General features: G+C 34.1%; 3 protein-coding genes and 2 pseudogenes across 4 annotated transcripts; 4 read left to right on the forward strand and 1 right to left on the reverse strand.

The window, feature by feature from the left end:
* Window positions 1-405: 405 nt before the first annotated feature.
* LOC148931521 (uncharacterized) lies at window positions 406-1,455 on the forward strand (annotated as a pseudogene).
* An 8-nt stretch (window positions 1,456-1,463) lies between these two features.
* Window positions 1,464-2,987, reverse strand: LOC148931522 (uncharacterized; annotated as a pseudogene).
* Window positions 2,988-15,492: 12,505 nt separating this feature from the next.
* On the forward strand, window positions 15,493-19,189 carry LOC125200808 (Tetratricopeptide repeat (TPR)-like superfamily protein). Of its 2 annotated transcripts, XR_016135797.1 has the most exons (3): window positions 18,451-18,524; window positions 18,965-19,037; window positions 19,124-19,189. XR_016135797.1 is itself a non-coding variant. In XM_089065702.1 (2 exons), exon 1 carries the CDS (start codon window positions 15,911-15,913, stop codon window positions 18,482-18,484), a length of 2,574 nt encoding a protein of 857 aa, XP_088921828.1. In that variant the 5' UTR covers window positions 15,493-15,910; the 3' UTR covers window positions 18,485-18,524; window positions 18,965-19,037. The 2 variants fall into 2 exon arrangements, 1 of the variants encoding a protein (XP_088921828.1); XM_089065702.1 differs by lacking the exon at window positions 19,124-19,189 and having other exon boundaries at window positions 15,493-18,524.
* LOC125186249 (major allergen Pru ar 1-like) lies at window positions 18,539-19,538 on the forward strand. Its single transcript, XM_048082605.2, has 2 exons — window positions 18,539-19,037; window positions 19,124-19,538. The coding sequence occupies exons 1-2, from the start codon at window positions 18,854-18,856 to the stop codon at window positions 19,420-19,422; spliced, it is 483 nt and encodes a 160-aa protein (XP_047938562.1). The 5' UTR covers window positions 18,539-18,853; the 3' UTR covers window positions 19,423-19,538.
* Window positions 19,539-21,598: 2,060 nt separating this feature from the next.
* Window positions 21,599-22,447, forward strand: LOC125201449 (major allergen Pru ar 1-like). The gene is made up of 2 exons (XM_048099562.2): window positions 21,599-21,889; window positions 21,977-22,447. Exons 1-2 carry the CDS (start codon window positions 21,706-21,708, stop codon window positions 22,273-22,275), a joined length of 483 nt encoding a protein of 160 aa, XP_047955519.1. The 5' UTR covers window positions 21,599-21,705; the 3' UTR covers window positions 22,276-22,447.
* Window positions 22,448-22,857: the final 410 nt, after the last annotated feature.

The following is a 22,857-nucleotide window of genomic DNA, read 5'->3' on the forward strand; positions in this document are numbered from 1 at the left end:
AGGCTTTCATGATTATTGAAACAGACGCCTCTAATATAGTTTATGGAGGAATCTTAAAACAAAAGATAGAAATCAATGCAAAAGAACAATTGATAAGATTCCATTCGGGAATTTGGAATAATGCACAGATGAACTATTCGGTCATCTAAAAAGAAATTTTAGCCATTGTTCTATGCATTTCAAAATTCCAAGATGACTTATATAATAAAAAATTTCTCCTTAGAATAGATTGCAAATTTGCAAAAGAAGTCCTTGTCAAAGATGTTCAAAATATTGTTTCAAAACAGATTTTTGCTAGGTGGCAAGCAATTTTATCAATTTTTGACTTTGAAATTGAATTTATCAAAGGAGAAAATAATTCATTACCTGATTTTCTAACTAGAGAATTCTTGCAAGGAAACAGTCATGAATCCAGAAAAGAAAAGAATACAGAGCGCTAAAGACTATGAAGTTCAAACTCCAAAAGACTCATCAAAAGCCATTGTCTCGGCTTCACATCCACTTACTCCCCAAAAATCCATTCAAAGGATACCAAACAGATTCTCTCCTCTTCAACACCAGCCTGAAATCCCATATAATACTGTCCTGGTCTCAAATCTCCCAAAGCCAACTAATATTCAAATCCCAAACACCCCCGAAATTCATAAATATGTTGTCAAAGATTGGCATGAAGACTGTGGGATGACCACTTTTGCTGATTTCCCAGTCAACATATCTCAAAATGATTATATTAGAAACTGTTTCCCAAATCCTTCTCAATTTTGGGAGTCTGATGATCCCTTAAAAGACCAAAAGTATTATGAGTTTATTCTTGTAGACTCGAATTCGGTTGAGATAACTCACAATTTCAATAAATCTAAAGAAGTGGAATTTTCAAAATGCCTTATCAAAAGAATATATACTCCGACCACTTTTGGAGGACTTAGTGAGTTCAAAATGTTTTCGGTCAATCATCCAGCCTATGGGTATCACTACATTGACTACAAAAATGCATGGTTTCGTGCTTTCTTTTTAAGACCCTTCAACCACTCATGGTTCTTTTCCTTTCATCAAAATTCTGACAAATCTCTTCCAATATGGTTTCTTGATTGGTGGAGAAAGTTTGGATCTTTAGTTCATATTCTGCCTTCTCAAATCCAAAATGGTTTTAACGTCTTTGCAGAACTTTCTACCCTAAAAAATTATCAAAAGTTCGTCATCTTTCATGCAGAATTTAAAATCCCTTGGATCTTTGCTTGGGATTTTCATTTTGAGAAAATCTACCCAGACCCTACTCTCTTCTCTTTAACTAGGGTCTATAAGATCAAATGGTGGGCAAAATTCCAAGAACATCTTGGAGCAGAACCTGCAGTTAGGCATTTCTTATCCACTGGTCAAAAGATTATTTAACAAAAGGAAGAAACTAAAGAAAGGAAAGATACTAAGAGAGCTAGTTTCTTGCCACATTTGCTTTGATTCCTTTCTTAGTTTCTTCCTTTTGATAAACAATCTTTTGCCCACCATTTGATCTTATAGACCCTTGTTAAAGAGAAGAGAGTAGGGTCTGGGTAGATTTTCTCAAAATGAAAATCCCAAGCAAAGATCTAAGGGATTTTAAATTCTGCATGAAACATGACGAACTTTTGATAATTTTTTAGGGTAGAAAGTTCTGCAAAGACGTTAAAACCATTTTGGATTTGAGAAGGCAGAATATGAACTAAAGATCCAAACTTTCTCCACCAATCAAGAAACCATATTGGAAGAGATTTGTCAGAATTTTGATGAAAGGAAAAGAACCATGAGTGGTTGAAGGGTCTTAAAAAGAAAGCACGAAACCATGCATTTTTGTAGTCAATGTAGTGATACCCATGGGCTGGATGATTGACCGAAAACATTTTGAACTCACTAAGTCCTCCAAAAGTGGTCGGAGTATATATTCTTTTGATAAGGCATTTTGAAAATTCCACTTCTTTAGATTTATTGAAATTGTGAGTTATCTCAACCGAATTCGAGTCTACAAGAATAAACTCATAATACTTTTGGTCTTTTAAGGGATCATCAGACTCCCAAAATTGAGAAGGATTTGGGAAACAGTTTCTGATATAATCATTTTGAGATATGTTGACTGGGAAATCAGTAAAAGTGGTCATCCCACAGTCTTCATGCCAATCTTTGACAACATATTTATGAATTTCTGGGGTGTTTGGGATTTGAATATTAGTTGGCTTTGGGAGATTTGAGACCAGGACAGTATTATATGGGATTTCAGGCTGGTGTTGAAGAGGAGAGAATCTGTTTGGTATCCTTTGAATGGATTTTTGGGGAGTAAGTGGATGTGAAGCCGAGACAATGGCTTTTGATGAGTCTTTTGGAGTTTGAACTTCATAGTCTTTAGCGCTCTGTATTCTTTTCTTTTCTGGATTCATGATTGTTTTCTTGCAAGAATTCTCTGGTTAGAAAATCAGGTAATGAATTATTTTCTCCTTTGATAAATTCAATTTCAAAGTCAAAAACTGATAAAATTGCTTGCCACCTAGCAAAAATCTATTTTGAAACAATATTTTGAACATCTTTGACAAAGACTTCTTTTTCAGATTTGCAATCTATTCTAAGGAGAAATTTTTTATTATATAAGTCATCTTGGAATTTTGAAATGCATAGAACAATGGCTAAAATTTCTTTTTTTATGACCGAATAGTTCATCTGTGCATTATTCCAAATTCCCGAATGGAATCTTATCAATTGTTCTTTTGCATTGATTTCTATCTTTTGTTTTAAGATTCCTCCATAAACTATATTAGAGGCGTCTGTTTCAATAATCATGAAAGCCTTAGGATCTGGGATTCCTAAGAATGGTAAAGACTTTACTTGTTCTTTAATGATTCTGACTACTTTAGTATGTTCATCAGACCAATTTATAGGTTTTTTCTTAAGTCTTTGATAAAGGATTTTACAGGTTTCTCTAAGATTTGGATAAAAATCAGAAATATAATTTAAACATCCTAAAAATCTTTGTAATTGGTTTTTATCTTTGATCTCATCAGGAATTTTTTCTGTGAAAGATAAAGATCTGCTAATAGGTTTAAATGTCCCTTTGGTAATGTCATGACCTAGAAATCTAATGCTGGTTTGGAAGAGTTTCATTTTTGGAGTAGAGATAACTAATCCATTTTTCTCGATAGCCTTTATGAAAATTTCAAGGTGTTTAATATGTTGGTCAATATCTTGAGAAAAGATTAAAACATCATCAATGTAGACAATGCTAAAATGACTATAGGGATTCATAATGTCATTCATTATTCTTTGAAATTCTGAGGGAGCATTTTTCAATCCAAAAGGCATTACATTCCATTCGTAATGTCCAAAAGGTACAGTAAAGGCTGTTTTATATCTATCTTTCTCAGCAACTTGAATTTGCCAAAATCCTGATTTAAGATCAGATTTGGAGAAAAGCTTAGAATTATAGAATCTATTTATCAAATCTCTTTTATTAGGAATAGGATATCTAATCCATTGTAAGACTTTATTCAAAGGTTTATAATTTATTACTAGCCTTGGAGTTCCCCTTTCTAATTCAGCTTGTTTCATGACATAAAAGGCAGAACAACTCCATGGAGATTTGGAAGGTCTTATTAATTTTTTATATATTAATTCATTGATTTCCTTTTTACAGGTCTCCATAAGTTCTTGATTCATCTGAATAGGCCTTGATTTTGTAGGAATATCTTTCTCATTAAAGTCTTTCTCATATGGTAATTCAATTATGTGTTGTTTTCTATCCCAAAAAGCATTAGGAACTTCGTTGCAGACTTTATTGATAAATTTATTCTCTATTTCTTTTATTTTGTTAATATATTTAGAAGTTTTTAATTGATCTTCGATTCTTTGAAAAGACAATTCTTCTTTTAATAGATTGATTTGTTTTTTCTTATGGCTTATGCTATTTATTTGTTTAAATATGGAACTACTTTGAAGGTTTAATATTTCTTGCTTTTTAATGGGTGAGAGAAACTTAAAGTTTATTTCTCTTCCTTGAATCTTGGTTGTGATGCCTATGTCATTAACATAGAATGGGTATATTTGAGTTAAAAAGGGTGTTCCTAAAATCATGTTATAAGAGACATCACTAACAATAGTGAAAATGTTTTTGAAACAATAACCATTATTACAAATATGAGCTCTAGAAAGTTTATATTTTATCGTTAAAGGATTATTATTTGCCGTAAAAAGTCTTTCTTTTGTTTTATCACAGAATTTTGTCGGAATAATTCCTTCTCTAATAATATTATGATCTGCCCCTGAATCAACCAAAGTCATTATACTAGTTTTGAAATTATCAACAACTAGGGTGACATTCACGTGCCATTTTTAGTAATTCATTTTTTGAATAACTTTTATGGAATTGTTTTCCCTGTTATTAATGGATTATGTATCTTTTTCCTCATTATTCTAATCATGAACCTTTTCATTATTTTCAATAATTTCTATTCTTGATTCGAGTTCAAAGTCTTTTTCTTTTAATTCATGAAACTCTTTATTAATTTGCCTTTTAAGAGTATTAATTTCATTTTGAAGATCTTTAGCAGTTATTTGTTTGGAAAAACTTTTGGTATGGATATTTTTCCCAAATTTTATTTAAGCTAAACTGTTCATTGATTTTGACTTTCTTAGAAGACGATGGTTCTTCCAATATTAAATCTTTAAGTTTGTTAAGGTAATCTTCTTTTAAATTGTTATCAGGAATTTCTTGGATAAGACCAAAGATGACTTCATTTTCTTCTTTGGAGATAATATTAATACAGCTTTTACAAATATCCTTTCCTTGCTCATTGCTAGTATGATAACTTTCTTCGCTAGAAGAGATTTGAATTTGAAGATAATAAACAGTAATGAACAGAGAGTATGAAAATATTACTTTGGCTTAAAACATGCAGTTACAACAGAGGGAGGAGGGAGAGAGCAAAGGGAAGACCATCAAATTCCCGGTGTGTCTCTCATCACTCTGAAACTATCTATTTATAGCCAAAACAGGTGGCTAGTAAAACTCACTATTACATTTTGATTACATCATCACTTACATCACAATATTTTACATTATTAAAGTATGAGAATTTTGTCAGGGTGTAAGCGAGATTCTCGCTTCTTGCCTTCTTCTTTTCTGAAAAGCATCTTTATCTCTTCAAGCTGATAAGATAATGTTGATGCGTCGGATTTGAGCTTGAGCAGAATCGATCACACCTGTCCTCCACTCAATTTCTTGGAGAGAGAGAAGGTCATGTGATATCATTATTTTCTCCATTCTTTGTCGTGACTCAGATTTTTCTGCAATTTTGATCCTGTAGAACTCTTGTCTCCTTTGTTGTTGAATAAAGATATATTTGATAAAACGTCTTTGAATTTTAATCCTTTCTTCAAGCCTGGTAATCTCAAAACTGCAATCTTTGAAAAACATATCAAGCAGCAAGTATGATAGAGATGATTTTAAGATTCTTCTTCATTTCATTGATTCGGCCCATTCTTCTTTGGATCCCAGTTAAGATTAAATCCATATGAAACTGATCAATTTCTCCTGGAACATTGATTTCTCTATTGATAATTTGGAGAAAAGCTTCAATTCTTGCCACATCTGCTTTGACTCCTTCTTTGAGATCTAGAATATGTAATCTTAACGCTCTTCTTTGAAAAGTTTATGCCATTAAAAATCAAACGGATCTTGTCCTCTAATTGGATCAGAAGAAATTGATTCTTCTAAGTATTTTTACTGACTTTTAGCTTTTCCCCTAACTTCAAGGACTTCATCAGATGTCTAGGATTCTTTCAAATGTCTTTTAAAATACTTCTACCCACTTCGTTCATTTTCGCAAAGTTTGGGTGTTTACTCCTATCGTACGTGTGTTTCTCTCATGAAGTTTTACCTGCCTTCTAAGTATTTTTACTGACTTTTAGCTTTTTCCCTAACTTCTAGGACTCCATCAGATGTCTAGGATTCATTCAAATGTCTTTTAAAATACTTCTACCCACTTCGTTCATTTCCGCAAAGTTTGGGTGTTTACTCCTATCGTACGTGTGATTCTCTCATAAAGTTTTACCTGCCTTCTAAGTATTTTTACTGACTTTTAGCTTTTTCCCTAACTTCTAGGACTCCATCAGATGTCTAGGATTCTTTCAAATGTCTTTTAAAATACTTATACCCACTTCGTTCATTTCCGCAAAGTTTGGGTGTTTACTCCTATCGTACGTGTGTTTCTCTCATGAAGTTTTACCTGCCTTCTAAGTATCTGAACTGACTTTTAGCTTTTCCCCTAACTTCTAGGACTCCATCAGATGTCTAGGATTCTTTCAAATGTCTTTTAAAATACTTTTACCCACTTCGTTCATTTCCGCAAAGTTTGGGTGTTTACTCCTATTGTACGTGTGTTTCTCTCATGCATCAGATGTCTAGGATTCTGAGAAACACACGTACGATAGGAGTAAACACCCAAACTTTGCGGAAATGAACGAAGTGGATAGAAGTATTTTAAAAGACATTTGAAAGAATTCTAGACATCTGATGGAGTCCTAGAAGTTAGGGGAAAAGCTAAAAGTCAGTAAAAATACTTAGAAGACAGGTAAAACTTCATGAGAGAAACATACGTACGATAGAAGACAGGTCCAATTCCAATAAAAACCACTCCATCATTGAATTCGTTTGAACTAAGATCCTGGCTACATTAGTTAAAAACTTAAAATTCGATTTTTTTTTTCAAAAATGAATTCTCCCAAATGTCCATTTGCGTAACTAATGGAATGTACGTAATTGGTCCAAAACAATTAAAGAGAGATTTTAATTTGGATTTATAGTTATGGGGTCTTTGCATATTTTTATTCGAGGTCTGGAAAGAGGATTACGGATTATGTGAGACTAAACTAAAGTCCTCGATGGATGGTAAAGATGCGACCGAGTCTAGATGTTTATGCAACGTGGTCTTCAAAGTATTAGGTAGGTTAGTTAACTTAAATTAAGTTGATGATTACTACTATTTTATGTGAATCCCTAGGAATGATATTCTTGGATATATATAATATCCGACAATCATGTTTTCGATATCTAGGTAGACCACAACATATATCCCCTTTTAGCAAGTGGATATAAAACTTGAAAATTTCCTATATGGGATTTTTGAATATTCCCTTCTTTTTCTCTCTACTTTTCTATCTCATTTCTAGTTTTCTAAATCATGAGTAATCAAGGTCGTACCAGGATCATGAAGGTCAAACTGAGACTAATCTATTCCAATTTTCAAATTAAATCAAGCCACAATTTAATTCAAGTCAACAAATAAAACATTATTTTGTGCTACTATCAAAATAATATTGACCTGCTCGTTACCTCATATATTGAATTATCTCCCATGTTCAATACTTTAGTGTTCGTCATTAGTTGTCCGGGATCAACATGAATTTTAAGAATGAATTTTAAGAAGTATACAAAAGAATCAAAAGGATAGAAGGGCTCTTCAAAGGTTCTTGATTCTTCAACTCCAAAGGAACACAACAAATGAAGATTTCTTGATGAATAATGGTAGGATTTAATTGGATTTAATTAGAAAAGGATATACACAAGGAATTAATTAAATTCACAAAACAATTTCTTCTTTACTAAGACATGTAAATTTCGAAAATTACATGTAGGGAATAGGGGCAGGGATCAAAAAATAGGGCAAATGGATAAGATTTAATTTGGAAAATTATCTCTAAATAAATTACTCCCTCCGTCCTACTTTAGGAGTCTTAGTCATTTTTTTGCACCCGTTTTATAAAAATTATACTCCTTCCGTCCCATAAAAATATGTGCATTTTCCATTTTCGTCTGTCCCACAAAAATATATGCATTCCATTTTTGGAAAGTTATATCAATTTAATAATGTAGGTCCTACTATCCACTAACATCTCTCCTCCTCTCTCTTACTTTACCATATCATTCTCCTCCTCTCTATCAATTTTGTCTTAATTCCCTTGCCATACTCATTACCCATAATTTTTTTGGGACGGATGAAGTAATAAATAGTTAAAGTGGAGAAATGGTAAACTAAGAGAGAGAATAATGCACAGTAAAGAGTCTTCTCAAGAAAAGTGACTGAGACTTCTAAAATAGAACGGATGAAGTATTAAATACAAGAAATAATAGTTTCTCTCAAAAAAAGGGTAAGGATCGAAAATTACCTAGGAAAATAAGCGAAAGGAATTATGCATGGACTCACTTAATTAAACACATTCATTTTGGATTTTATCCAAAATTAAATAAGTCACATAATTACGCAAATTAAATTAAATCTCATAAAGGTGCATATAAAATCACACAATTGAAGGCACGAAATTTCGAGGCCTCGTAAGAGGATTAACATTGTTTATTTCAGTTCGTATTTTTATATCCCATCTTATTTCAGTTCTATTTCTATCTCTTATCTTATTTTAGTTCGTGTGTTTCCCTTATCGTGGTTGTCTTTCAATTTGTATAACTTACTTTCTGTATCGCGAGAGATCTCTTCGTGAGATATATGCTGAATCATCAACAATGAATCAATGAATACGTTATTTTGGCCAAATGCCTTGCGAAATGCTTTGAATCCATAATGCTGCCCGACGGAAGGTCTCCGCGCATAGCCGGAACGTATATCTGATCTGTAGCCGTTGCCCGATGGGTTGGAACCCGCGCACAGCCGCCCAGATCCTTACCTCCGCCGACCCTTACGGGCGTCGGATTATCTTTATCTTGTTATTGTCCGATTTATCGGATCGTTAGGGATTTAGGTCCTTAACACAAAGCTTGTTGATGCCCATCATATTTGGTGGCCGGAATTCGGAATTGGTCTTTGGAGGTGCAACAGAAGAGATTGCTTGTTGTAATGTTGCCTATATAAAGCTTGGAAAAGCAAGATGAATTATTCTTCTGAGTTGCCCTTTTTATATGAATTCATTGTTGAAAATGGTAATACTAAAGAGTAACCCGAAGAAGAACTAGCGTGGACTGCATGGAGAATAACAAAAATGGTGTATAAAACATTTAGTTTATGGCTTATTACAAAAGTACTTAACCCGTTCACAAAAAATAATTATATTTTTCTATTTCATCCATTAGTAGCTATTCATAATAAATTTATCATTAAAATGATTTTTCTTATTTTTTTTTTAATAAAAATACTTATTTAGATCCACTGTTTATGTTATACTTATTTTTTATTTTTCTAATTTTCTAGTAAAACGTGTAATATCTAATAGTAGAATTATTTTTCATTGAAGGAAAAGTTAATAAAATGATAGTACTACTAAACTGTAGAATGAGAGATTTATTTACTTCTCCTTTATTTTTGGTGATTCTCATGGAAAAAAGTAGTATCCATTATATAATCATTCCTAAAATGATAGAGAGAAAAGTTTAATAATTAAGTGACATAGACTATTGAATTTGAAATTTATGGGGTACATCAATGTCAACATCTGCAAAATCTTTTTTTAGACTAACAAAATCGAATTAATTTGTCGGTAATTCTTAAATAATTAAAATTAAGTGATATTCAGTGTAAGCATCAAAGTACCAATTAAATACTTCTATATACATAGTTCAGTCATTTAGGTAAACATATATATTAAGTTATTCGTTCTTTCACTTTAATTTTACATGCCTCCATGACTCTGTATATATAGTTAAAATTAGTTTTTCAATATCTATAATTTTCTGCAGTATTTATTCGATTATATAATTATGGAGTTATATATAAATTATATTTTGCTCTGTTAAAAATCGCTACTATATCATTACCATTTATCACCCGTATGCATAATTACGAGACTTTGTAATTAATTTACTATCCAGTAAAATGTGGTTTACCAATTATAAAAATATTTACTCATACTTTTTAATTCTACCCAATAATGATGACAAACTATGCAGATATATAATTTTACTTCAACCAATAAATCTTTTGGCAACACTAATCAATTTTTATAAATATTTAATAACTTGACTAAATGTAAAATATGAATGTCATTTAAATTCTAAATTAACTGTTGAGGGCCCCTTCATATTGGAAATCAAAATGTAGAAAAATATAATGGAATCTTTAGCACAATAATATATTAATATATATTCCATATGTTGGTTGAAAATGGGACAATATACACTGGTGGGGTCTCCCTTAAAATGTCTTAAAAGCGCACCACCCTTCTTTATTTTGCCATCTAGCACACGCTTTTGTGGTACCATTTTATTAATTGATAAAATTTCTCTTAATTGAATTCAATTGGTATACTAGCTTCGTCACAATGTAAAAGATATGATAATGTTAACATTCGACAGGTTATATAAATTTGATGGCAAGGGGAGCTGAATTAAACAATAGAGACCTTTTGTTTTCTAATGTATTTTGTAATTTCTCGTTATTTTCGTTACTTGGTAACGTAAGTTTTATTGTAAGTTGATAAAGAATGAAAGAAAAAATTATTAGAGATTGATGAAGATGGATAAATAGTAGACACAAAGAAAAGAGAGTTATAAGCAAAAATAAAATAGTGGCTATATCATTAAAAATAAAAATGTAACATAAATAATTTTGTGTGTGTGAATTGACCTAACGATAAATTTTTAAGACAAAGGTTTCGAGTTCAAAATTATTATGGTGCGGCATTTAAATTTCTATTCGTCTGCAAGTGTGGCTTCGGCTAACTCTGATCTTCCAAAGATTTGTACACTTCATTTTGCATTATATATATGACAGGTTTAGCCTTTTTGGTTTTGGGCATATTTTATTATTAAAAGTTATATTTTTAATTGTTAAATGATCATATTGGTTTGGATCTCGTTAGTGGTACTAATCATGCTCAAACTTACTAATTATGTCCTACATTTAGCGAATGTTATAAGCATTACCACATAATCAAACAGAAACCACTTGTTCTTTTGCTTTCAAATGTTCGTATTATAATCTTTGTTATATTATAAGCTGATTTCGGCTTCTCCTTTTTAATCAGTAGAGCCTTTTTCTTAAATTATTATATCAAAATTCTTAATGCAAATAATTAATTATAAATGGTGAAATGAAAGTATAAATATGCCATATTAATGGGGTAAACCTGAGAATTAAATTTTTGGACCTGAATTAGATAAGAGTCAATTTTTGAAGCCATAAATCTGATTTCTGCATTTATCTGGAAATATATTCCAATTATTATTTGGACCAAGAGAGAACAACTGTTGCTGTGACATTCCTTCCCGTCACATTCACAACACCGTTATGAATTAATTTAATCATACCCCAAAAAATTATTCTTTTTCAGAAATTAATGACATTTATAACAACAAAGACTGTGACAGTGATAATCCGCTAGCCATCTTTGGTCCAATTCTTAGCATATTTTTTCGGTCCATTTATTTTGGAATATTATTGTATAAGACATAATATTTCATGTTCAATTGGTATTGATACAAATGTGCTTTTATGTTTTCATTTGGTAGATACATTGTTTACATATACATCTTGATTAGAATAAACCTTAAATTGAAAAGTTATTTTTTTTAATTAATTACGTTAGTAAAAACGTTTTATTTGGATTCAAGTTAATTCTAGTGGTTGGATTGTTGATGTCGAGGTCGTTGTTTTTCATGTTTTTTTGATAAATATTTAGTATAATAATCACAAATTTCAACCACCATATCTCTTTCAATCATTTAAACCTGTGAATGGACCACCTCACGAGCCATTAGGCCCATATATCAAGAGGCCCAAAGATGTGTTCTTTTGATTTTTTTGTGAAAAAAAATATCAATAATTTGTCACATATATATCAGAATTAATAATATCTGATCCAAAATTCCAAATAGTCGAATTTGAGAGTTGTGTACTACTGGGATACCCTATAAACAAGAAAAATCGTAACATTATTAAAAATAACAATGTATGTCAATTAAATACTCCATTTGTGAAGTCATCCACTTATTTACAAATTTGAATAACAAAAGATTGGATAAAAGAGAATGAATGGTGAAACGGTTATTGACGTGGCAAGACTAACAACTTGAAGGAATGAACAGAAGCCGACTCAGCCAAATTGAAATTCGAATGAATTTTAAATGTTGAAATATAATTAGATAATAGTCAAATTGAATATCACGATAATTTAATTAGCATATATTTCGATTTGGAATGAAATTAAAAGTTAAAAATATATAAGATCAAAATCAGTTGAGCACCACGATAATTAAATCAACATATATTTACGACTTACGAGTATGAATATAAGGGCTCTTCTATCTTATTAAACTGTTTTTTATTTAATACTGAAAATCATATGAATTCTGAAAATAATAAAACTATTTAACTTGTCGGGATTATTCTTAGTTCTTTTTTGGTATTCTTTTTCTGATGTTCAGTTTGTTACATATTCACGCACTTTATATTATTTTGTTAAAATTCCATCAGTGTCACGACTATGTTAAAATTATGAATAATTTTAAAATTGTGAATCAAACTTAATTATAATAATAATAATTATTTTTTATTTTTATTTTATTAATAATTAATTAAGTAAATCTTAATGTAGCGTAATTATAAAATTATTGTTCATATTTTATGTCATTATATAATAAACATAATAATAATTATTATTGATATTATTATTATTATTATTATTATTATTATTGTTATCATTATTATTATGGGTTCAAGAAAATGGAAAATTGTATCTAGCCCATGAGCAAGCTAATGGTTCCTGTTTAAATATGGGCGGATGCAGAAAATTGATATTGTAGGGGCTAAGATGATACATTTTATTTTTTGGAAACTTTTTTTTCAATTAATACACTGAACCACTATTTTTCACTCGTATTACGCTCTATTTTAATACTTACACCCACATTTCCCTTTTCAATTAACATATTAGCCAATACCTCCTAAAATCTCGTGCTGACTAAGAAATGTGTCATGTTAGCTAGAAAGAGTATTTTGATAGGAGTTTTGCACATCAATTTGCATAAAAAAATAGTGACAAAACATAATGTTATACAAAAAAATTAATGTAGTTTGGTAAGTGTGCCAATGTGTTAAACCACTTGTTTCATGCCGATTTTGGTGGTTTCAGAACGATTTTGATCCATTCGGTTCATCACTTTTTGAGATACAATAGTCTCTTTATTTTAACTTATAATTATAACGTTTAAAAATTAATTCAAACAATAAATGCATAAATTAAAATAAAAAAAAAAAGTCAATAAGTAAAGATTTCAAACTCTAAGAGAATATTTACAATTTACATTAATGGAAACCTTCTTGTTTAACTCTGAGAGTGTGATCGAGGGACAACCCACCCTGACAAGCTCTGCGACCAGATATCTGATGCCAGCCTCGATCAAGTTTGCATGTGAGACTTGTACCAAAACCAACATGGTAATGGTCTTTGGTGAGATCACACAACCAAGGCCAACATAGACTATGAGAAGATCATACGTGATACCTGTCGTAAGATTGGATTCATTATTTTTATTTGTGTAATAACATTATTGATTAATATTTTGTATTATTCATCTCATATTTTATTTTAGGTCTATCCAAATACATATTTATTTACTACTCTATTTTATTAATTTTGATAAATAAATTTCACATTCTGCTCATAAAATTACTACTAGTATATAAAATGACTCACTAATTTTCTTTTTTTTTTTTTAACCTTTTTACTTTTTAATACTATTAGAAACGAGTCAAAGTAATCACAAATGGATAATACTAGTATTATGAAAGCATCACACAGTTTGGCGTATTTATCGTTAAATTTTAGCATTGGCTCATTTCGATTTCTAGTTCCGTCCCTGAATTACCTTGAATTGCCATTCTCTACGACACATGGGACAATGCGCTTGTGAAGTTTGTGAATTCATCCATTTCAAGATGCAGTGAAGATGGAATGCGTGATTGCAACAACGTTAACCCCAAACTGCAACATAAATTTGTGTATGGATTATATAGTGCAATATAATGATATATTCAAAGATAATGAAAATATGAATTGCTTCGGAAATCATTATTCCAACATCAATAAGCATAGTTTCACTATAACCAAAAGAGAAAGAATGACCAGACTAAAAAGAGACTAGTACAAGATTTTCATTACAAGTGAGGACTTCTTTTTCTAGCTAGCAGATCAGGACAAGATAAAGGACATCAAGAACAAGGCACAGTTGAAACATGCCCTGGGATTAGTGTTTGACAGTTGACACCATGTTCATTTGTTAACTAGTTTATCTGTGTAGATCTTACTGCTTTTGACATGCCATAAATAAGTGAATAGATCAAAAGTTAATTAGGACATCGATGGTGGATAGGTAATTAGGTATTCAAGCTTACCTCTGAATGGTACTGAGAAACTACTAATTGATATAATAATCATGAGTGAGCTTCCATTTCATGAAGCATTCTATCAGCACATCTCGTTTTCAATAACCATACGCAGGTCTGCTAATAATACAAACCACTCCAAATCTGCAATAATCTTTTATGATACAAATGTGTTCAATAATATGAAACATAGCTTTACCACAGGTATGATAAAGTGGCTGCTGGATGACTGAAGATGTTCAATTAATTTCTCAAATAAAACAACACTTAAAAAAAAGTAATATAAGGTCCCAATCTGAGTGGAGCGTTTCCGATTCAACATGAAATTTTATAATTTTTTATAGGGATGTCAATTGGGCTGACCCGTCGGATTTCGGGCCAACCCTACTCAGATTATGGATCAATCGGGTGCGGGCTAATCGGGTTGCGATTTCTTTCAGGTTATAAAAGGTCAACCTAGCCCTAAAAATTCGGGTTTTGGGCTAGTCCAGTGGGTTAATCGGGTTGCTACCGATAATATTAACATACGACCAATCCAATAAATAATGATTAAAATTACTAATATTCATACAATGTAAAACATTTAATTATAATATATTTGAGATATTTCATGAAATTTTAATGCATGTTTTACAAATTTAAATATTTTTTAGTGAATTTGAAGGTTTTAATTTATTTATCAATTATTATATTAATAAAATTTTAATATATAATTTGTATATATAATTATAAAATTGAAAGTTATTTTTTTAGTTAAAATTAATTAATGAAGTGTCGAATTAGGAGTAAAAAATAGAATAATAGAAACTTTATTGGGTTTTCGAGTCTGGCCCTAACGGATTGCGGGTTAATCGGGTGCAGGCTAATCGGGTTTTGATTTTATCGGGCTAGAAATTTCCGGCACTAATCCAATAAATTTGGCGGAATATTCGGGCCAGCCCACGAGTTACGGGCTACATTGTCATCCCTATTTTTTTATTTTGTGAGTGTAGAAGAATAAAATAATAAAGAGGATAAAGTGAAGATTAAAAAAAATAAATTTTTGCATAATTTAATTAAAATTGAAGAGAAAAAGAAAGAAGAAAATTGAATATTAAAGGTGCAGTCAGCCCAACTCATTAAGTGGCCTAAATTTGAGCCCAATTTCATTCAATTCCTCTCAAATGAAATGATCCCTAATCCTTGAGAAAAGGAAAACACGCGCGCACCATCTTCCATCTCCGTCGACAATTCCTCCAGCCGGCCGTCAACTCACGTCTGCTCTCCTTCACCTCTGTCGCTAGTCTGCCACTCAGTTTTGTTCTCCTTTCTCTACAAAAAAGAAAAAAAACTCATCTTCATGCCCATCCTCCCAACATCAAAATTCCTGAAATAAAAGATTAGATTCACTCCATATTATATCAAAATTGATTAAATTGGACGTTATTTGTCCTAAGTTTGAGACTGTTTTCTCTTCGCGCTACCAGGACTGTTGCCGGCATCTCTCTCAAGCAGAATCCAACTCTGCAATCACAAAATCACAATATCAAGACTCTACCTTTTTTTCTCCTAAACCCTGCGAAAATATGTTTGTACAGTTTCAGTATTCTGACGCCAGCTGCCTGCGCATATTCAGTTCCACAAAAACCACTCCGCCAAGCGTCGGCATCTCCGTTACTCCACCCTCCCACAAACCCAGCGACGCAGTTCGGTTGTTCAAGAAAAATGGATTTTTCAAAGGCCCTCGTGAAAGAATCGAGAGAAAAGGAGGTGGCTTTAATGGCAGAAATGGGAATCCTCAGAAAGAAGAAGAGATTTTCGGCAATTCAAATAGGGTCAATGGTGTGGAGGAGGAGGAATTGCCTGCTCGTAATAGGGTTTTTAGGAAAGAAAAGGTGAATTGCAGTGAAGGGATTAGGCGGGAAAATGTGGTTGAGGGGATGCAGACCAAGTGTTCGACGAAATGGGGAAGGTACGGCGGCAGTATTCCCGCAATGTTGGATGCTTTGGAGAGGATAAGCGACTTGGACGAGGCGTTGAAGGCGTGGGAGGCGACGCTTACGAACAAGGAGAGGAGCATATTGCTGAAGGAGCAGTCGGGGTGGGAGAGGGCGATGGAGATTTTTGAGTGGTTCAAAAGGAAAGGCTGCTACGAAGTGAATGTCATCCACTACAACATAATGCTTCGCCTTCTAGGCAAGGCGCGGCAGTGGAGCGAGGTTGAGAGGCTGTGGGATGAGATGGCGAAGAGCGGGGTTGATCCCATCAACTCCACCTATGGGACTCTCATTGATGTGTACTGCAAAGGGGGGCGTAGGGACGTCGCAATGAGGTGGTTGGAGCTCATGAAAAAGCGTAGAATGGAGCCGGATGAGGTGACCCTGGGGATTGTGGTGCAAATGTATAAGAAAGCAGGGGATTTCGCGGCTGCTGAGGATTTCTTCAAGAAGTGGTCACGGGGAAACTCTTCGATTGAGGGGCGTAAATGGAAGAGGAAAACGGGTGCTAATGTTGGTTCTTACACGTACAATACGTTGATTGATACGTATGGGAAAGCCGGGAAACTAAAGGAAGCAAGTAAGACGTTCGAGGAGATGGTGCAGAAAGGTTTATCTCCTAACACAGTGACTTTTAACACTATGATTCACATGTATGGTAACAATGGGCAGCTTGATGAGGTTGCTTCCCTGATGGGTAGAATGGAGAGTGCTAAATGTTGCCCCGATACACGAACCTATAATATTCTCATATCACTTCATGCTAAGCACAATGACATAGAATCTGCAGCAAGATACTGGAAGAAGATGAAGGCAGCATCTCTTGAGCCCGATCCTGTCAGCTATCGTACTCTCTTGTATGCCTATGCAATTAGGCATATGGTTAACGAGGCAGAGGAGCTGGTCTTAGAGATGGATGAGAGAGGATTGGAGATTGATGAGTTTACTCAGTCATCCTTGACAAGAATGTATATAGAAGCAGGCTTGCTTGACGAGTCGTGGTCGTGGTTTCAGAGGTTTCACCGTGGAGGAGGGATGACTTCCGAGTGCTATTCTGCAAACATTGATGCTTATGGCCAAAGAGGGTATGTTTCACTAGCTGAGAAAGTGTTTGATTGCTGTGTGCAGGTTCAAAAACTGACTGTTCTCGAGTTTAATGTGATGATCAAAGCATATGGTATTGGGGGGAAACTCGAGCAGGCTTGCTCCTTGTTTGATAGCATGGGGAAACATGGGTTGGTTGCTGATTTATGTGGATATAATTCTCTTGTGCAAATGCTTGCTAGTGCGGATATGCCAGAAACTGCGATAGTCTATCTTAGGAGAATGCAGGAGGCAGGGCTTGTGATTGATTGTGTCCCGTATTGTGCAGTCATCTCTAGCTATGCAAAGTTAGGCCGTGTAGACATGGCAGTTGAGTTGTACGAGGAGATGATTTCTCATGACGTGAAGCCTGATATAATCGTTTATGGAGTCCTTATAAATGCATTTGCAGACACTGGGAGTGTGGATGAGGCGACATACTATGTCCGTACCATGGCAAACCAAGGTTTGTCTATGAATCCGGTCATATGCAAGTCATTAATCAAGCTGTACACGAAGGTGGGATACTTGAGAGAAGCGGAGGAGATGTGCAGGACCCTTCAGTCGCTGGAGGCGGGTGGGCTTGATGTCTACTCCTTGAAATGCATGATTGACCTCTACAGTGAGCGTTCGATGGTGGTAGAGGCGGAGAAGATATTCAAGAGGTTGGAGCAAATTGGAGAGGCGAATGAGTTCACACATGCTATGATGTTGTCCATGTATAAAAGGAACGGGAGATTCGTGGAAGCTTTTTGGATTGCAAGAAAGATGAGAGAATTAGGGCTCATGACAGAGCTGCTTACTTATAATCTTGTGCTTGGATTCTATGCTTCTGATGGAAGGTACAAGGAGGCTGTAGCTACCTTCCGCGAGATGCTAGAGTCTCGTGTCATGCCCGATGACTCCACGTTCAAGTCGCTCGGGATCATTCTCTTGAAATGTGGAGTTCCAAAGAGCGCTCTGGAAAAGCTCGAGCAGACAAGGAAGAGGGATGCTCTGGATGGTATGCAGACTTGGGCTGCGACTCTTTCCTCCGTCGTTAACATGGATGATGATGATTTTAGCGATGAAGAAGTTTAATTTGTGCTTGCTAGAGTAAACAATTGTAGCATATATCCAGGTACATATCCATTTTCTTGTTTTGGTCTACGTTGGAAATTATGGTGAAATGAAGATAATGTTTACTGACTGATTCTAAATCTTTAATTTGTGTTTGGAATTGAGCAAAGCTCAAGATATGCTCTTTTTTGTCATACATGTGCAGATTTGGTACTTTAAATTGCATAAAATCTGTTTTAATAGTATAAGTTTGGCCGTCTGCAGTTTAAAGACAAAATTTGGAATCATTCAACAACTCAAAATTGCACATATAAATACACTTGCTTTCTCCATCTTACTCACTCATCCCAAATAAGTCATAAAAGAAATCATTCAGTTATACAAAGAATCATGGGTGTGACCACATTTTGTGATGAATACACTTCCCCAATTGCCCCATCGAGGATCTTCAAGGCCTCGATCGTTGATTCCCACAATTTGATCCCGAAGCTCCTGCCACAGGCCATAAAAAGCATTGAGATCACACAAGGCGACGGAGGTGCTGGGAGCATCAAGCAGATCAACTTCGCTGAAGGTCAGTTTTCGTGTTCTCAAATTTCCCTCTGTATTAGTAGTAGTAGTAGATTGCTGAGGTAATTAAGTTTAAGCACGGGCGTGCAGGTAGCCCTCTCAAGTGTGTGAAATACCGTGTGGACGAACTGGACGAGAAGACACTTACTTATTGCTACACGTTGGTGGAAGGAGATGCTTTGGCGGAGAAGCTAGAGAAGATAACGTACGAGGTTAAGTTTGAGGAGTCGGGCGATGGGGGGTCGGTTTCCAAGGTGACGAGCAAGTACTACACTGCCGGGGAATTCAGCCTGAAAGAGGAGGAAGTGAAGGCAGGAAAAGAGAGGGTGTTGGGAATGTACAAGGCTGTTGAAGCTTTCCTCATTCAGAATCCAGATGCCTATGTTTGATTCACTGTCATATGCTCTTTTTCTGATTTGGTTTTCTTGTTTAATAAACTTTGTAACGTTTTTTTTGTTGGATAGTTTATGCTCAATAAATGTGTTGGATTGTGGATTGCTGCTAATGTTTTTGTAATTTACTTTTTTATGTTCGAGTTTCATGAATTGCCCCCCCAGAATCATCTTTTTTTTTTTTTTTTTTTAAGTTAGAAAAGTGAGATGAGTATTGAATTAGGTGGAGATTAGGAATTAGAAGATGGCAGAAAAGCAAATTCCTGTTGTTGAGCTCTGATATTCATACATGACAAGCATTTACGTAATAAAAATTGTACTCCATCGAACTGATAATAAATTCTGGTAACTTGCAAGTTAGAAATGTTCCTAGAGACAAATTCAATGTGTTCGCACTTATACCTAACTTTGTAATATCATGTTGAAAATGATCCCCTATGTTTCATCAACACTGTACTGTTATATGGTATGATAATGGATTTTGTTTGTCAATGCTAAATAATAGATAATGGATTTTGTTTGTCAATGCTAAATAATAGATAATGGATTTTGTTTAATACTTACCTCGTGGCATGCGGTTTCACAGTCCTATCGCAAATCAAGGCTAGTTCCGGGCAAGAAATAGATCAGGGAATGTTATTCATAAGGAAGAATGGAGAGCAACCTTGTTTCTTCCACTAACGGTGGTTTTGCTGTTACTGGAAGTTGTAGGACTTACTGATATTGGGGAAGCAGAGGACTCCGTAAAAAGGGATGCAAGTAAGTTCCAGATTTTGTAAGGATCCATGACATGTTACATTCCTGGCATAATTTGAGCATTCATAGTTAGCCTATGCTATCTATGTAAGTCGTCTGTTTGGTCATTTTAATTTTACTGTGGAAAAAGCTTGTTTTAACTTTGCTTCTTTCCTTTGCTAATCATCATGGTTCAATTTTAGTCAGGATTTGTTTATTAGCTTCAATAACATCAAATCTAACATGATACATTGCAGAGGACTTGAGCCGTGAAGTTGAGAGTGATGGCACGGTGATCATAAAAGGAGTGAAAGAAGAGTGGAGAAATGGTCTCAAGTATCTGAGATGCGAAGTCAGAATCTTTGCTGCATCTCTTTCAAGCTGCCTGGCCCAGTTGACCCTCAGCAATTCCACAGATGGGATTCTTGAAGGAGATACGCTACCTAGATTGACTTGTGTCTTTTCTCCTCATCACCAGCTTCCGTATATATGACTTGTTCTCTCATCTTTTCAGTCTTGGATCGATGTTTTCCGCCCCTCCCCTAACCCATATCTTACTACAGCGTAGTTGTGTTGGACAATCCTTGCTTGAATCTTATTTGACTGTGTATGCATTTCTTTTAGTTGTGGGGATTTCATATTCTAATGTACGAGTCCAGTTGATTAGCCAAATTCGCTTATTTTTCTTGTTATCGAAGATCACGTATAGTGTTGGTGTGTGATGCAGTCAATCCAAAGACACATCACATAATGTTAAACTATAGAATTACTCCAAACAGTTATGTAGTATTTATGTATTTTTTGTTGACATAACAACTCTGCTTTTTCTTCCATAAGTAAAATAGAGCAATCATCTATCGAACTAGCCCAAGCGCCATTACTTTGCCTACCTATATGCCCGTTTTTGGCATCACATGCCAATGCAACGTTAAGTTAAACTCTTGATTGCTCCCCTGCGAACAAGACAAGTTTCAAAATATTGCGAGAGCAGTATATCAACGAACGATATTATGTATGGATCCAAAACTTTGCATGCTCTCTGGAAGGTAGGGAGATCTGTCACATTATAAAACACTTGATTGTGAGTAAAGAATGGCATCAACCAAGTATACTAACTTCTGGTGAATGAGAAATCGAGATAGTAGATTGATCTGGATGCAATACGGCAACATGTTTTTTTGATCTAGATGGAGAACTACCCATGTATTTTGGATCAACCTCTAATTTAGAATAAAAGAAAAAAGAATTGGATGACAAATGATACATCAAATGTGTGTAATGAAGATGGTGTTTATTCTAAATCTTTAATTTGTGTTTGGAATTGAGCAAAGCTCAAGATATGCTCTTTTTTGTCTTGCATAATCTGTTTTAAACTTTTTTTTGAGTAGTAATAGTATAAGTTTGGCGGTCTGCAGTTTAAAGACAAAATTTGGAATCATTCAACAACTCAAAATTGCACATATAAATACACTTGCTTTCTCCATCTTACTCACTCATCCCAAATAAGTCATAAAAGAAATCCTTCATTCAGTTATACAAAGAATCATGGGTGTGACCACATTTTGTGATGAATACACTTCCCCAGTTGCCCCATCGAGGATCTTCAAGGCCTCGATCGTTGATTCCCACAATTTGATCCCGAAGCTCCTGCCACAGGCCATAAAAAGCATTGAGATCACACAAGGTGACGGAGGTGCTGGGAGCATCAAGCAGATCAACTTTGCTGAAGGTCAGTTTTCGTGTTCTCGTTGTTCCCTATGTATTAGTAGTAGTAGATTGCTGAGGTAAATTAAGTTTAAGCACGACGGGCGTGCAGGTAGCCCTCTCAAGTGTGTGAAATACCGTGTGGACGAACTGGACGAGAAGACACTGACTTATTGCTACACGTTGGTGGAAGGAGATGCTTTGGCGGAGAAGTTAGAGAAGATAACGTACGAGGTTAAGTTGGAGGAGTCGGGCGATGGGGGGTCGGTTTCCAAGGTGACGAGCAAGTACTACACTGCCGGGGAGTTCAGCCTGAAAGAGGAGGAAGTGAAGGCAGGGAAAGAGAGGGTGTTGGGAATGTACAAGGCTGTTGAAGCTTTCCTCATTCAGAATCCAGATGCCTATGTTTGATTCACTGTCATATGCTCTTTTTCTGATTTGGTTTTCTTGTTTAATAAACTTTGTAACTTTTTTTAGTTCAATAATAAATGTGTTGGATTTTCAAGTGTTGAGAGTATCCTTTCTAAGCATCAATCATGTGAATGAGATAAATAGTTATCAAATTTACATGATCTGAAAGGAGAAAAAAAGGCAAACAGGTTTCCATCACTACTGCTATTCACAGAAAAAAAAGGCAAACATTAATTGAATCGCACAGCTTGAAGGAGAATTATTAATTAATTAATAATTAATTAATAAAGTAGTTTGCACCGATAGACAATTTTCCTTTAAAAATGGCAATCTTGTAAATTTTTAAAAAACTCTCAGATTTATTCAATATTTTCTATATATAGAGGACAATCTTTCAAATATAAATTTTGCATTAGACCGAGTATATGAAAATCTTGATTCAAACTCTTTTTCATTCGGCAAAGAATATCGTGATAAATTTACAAGCAAAAAAATAGAAATTACACGACTTGACCTAAGTTGTTTAATTAATTTAATTAAAATAAATAAATGCTGTAACGCGCTTTTCCTTTATTAAGAAAG

This window comes from Salvia hispanica, chromosome 2 (assembly GCF_029641045.1).
Source record: "Salvia hispanica isolate PSC_SH4W2 chromosome 2, Shi_PSC_v1, whole genome shotgun sequence".
Classification (NCBI taxonomy): domain Eukaryota; kingdom Viridiplantae; phylum Streptophyta; class Magnoliopsida; order Lamiales; family Lamiaceae; genus Salvia; species Salvia hispanica.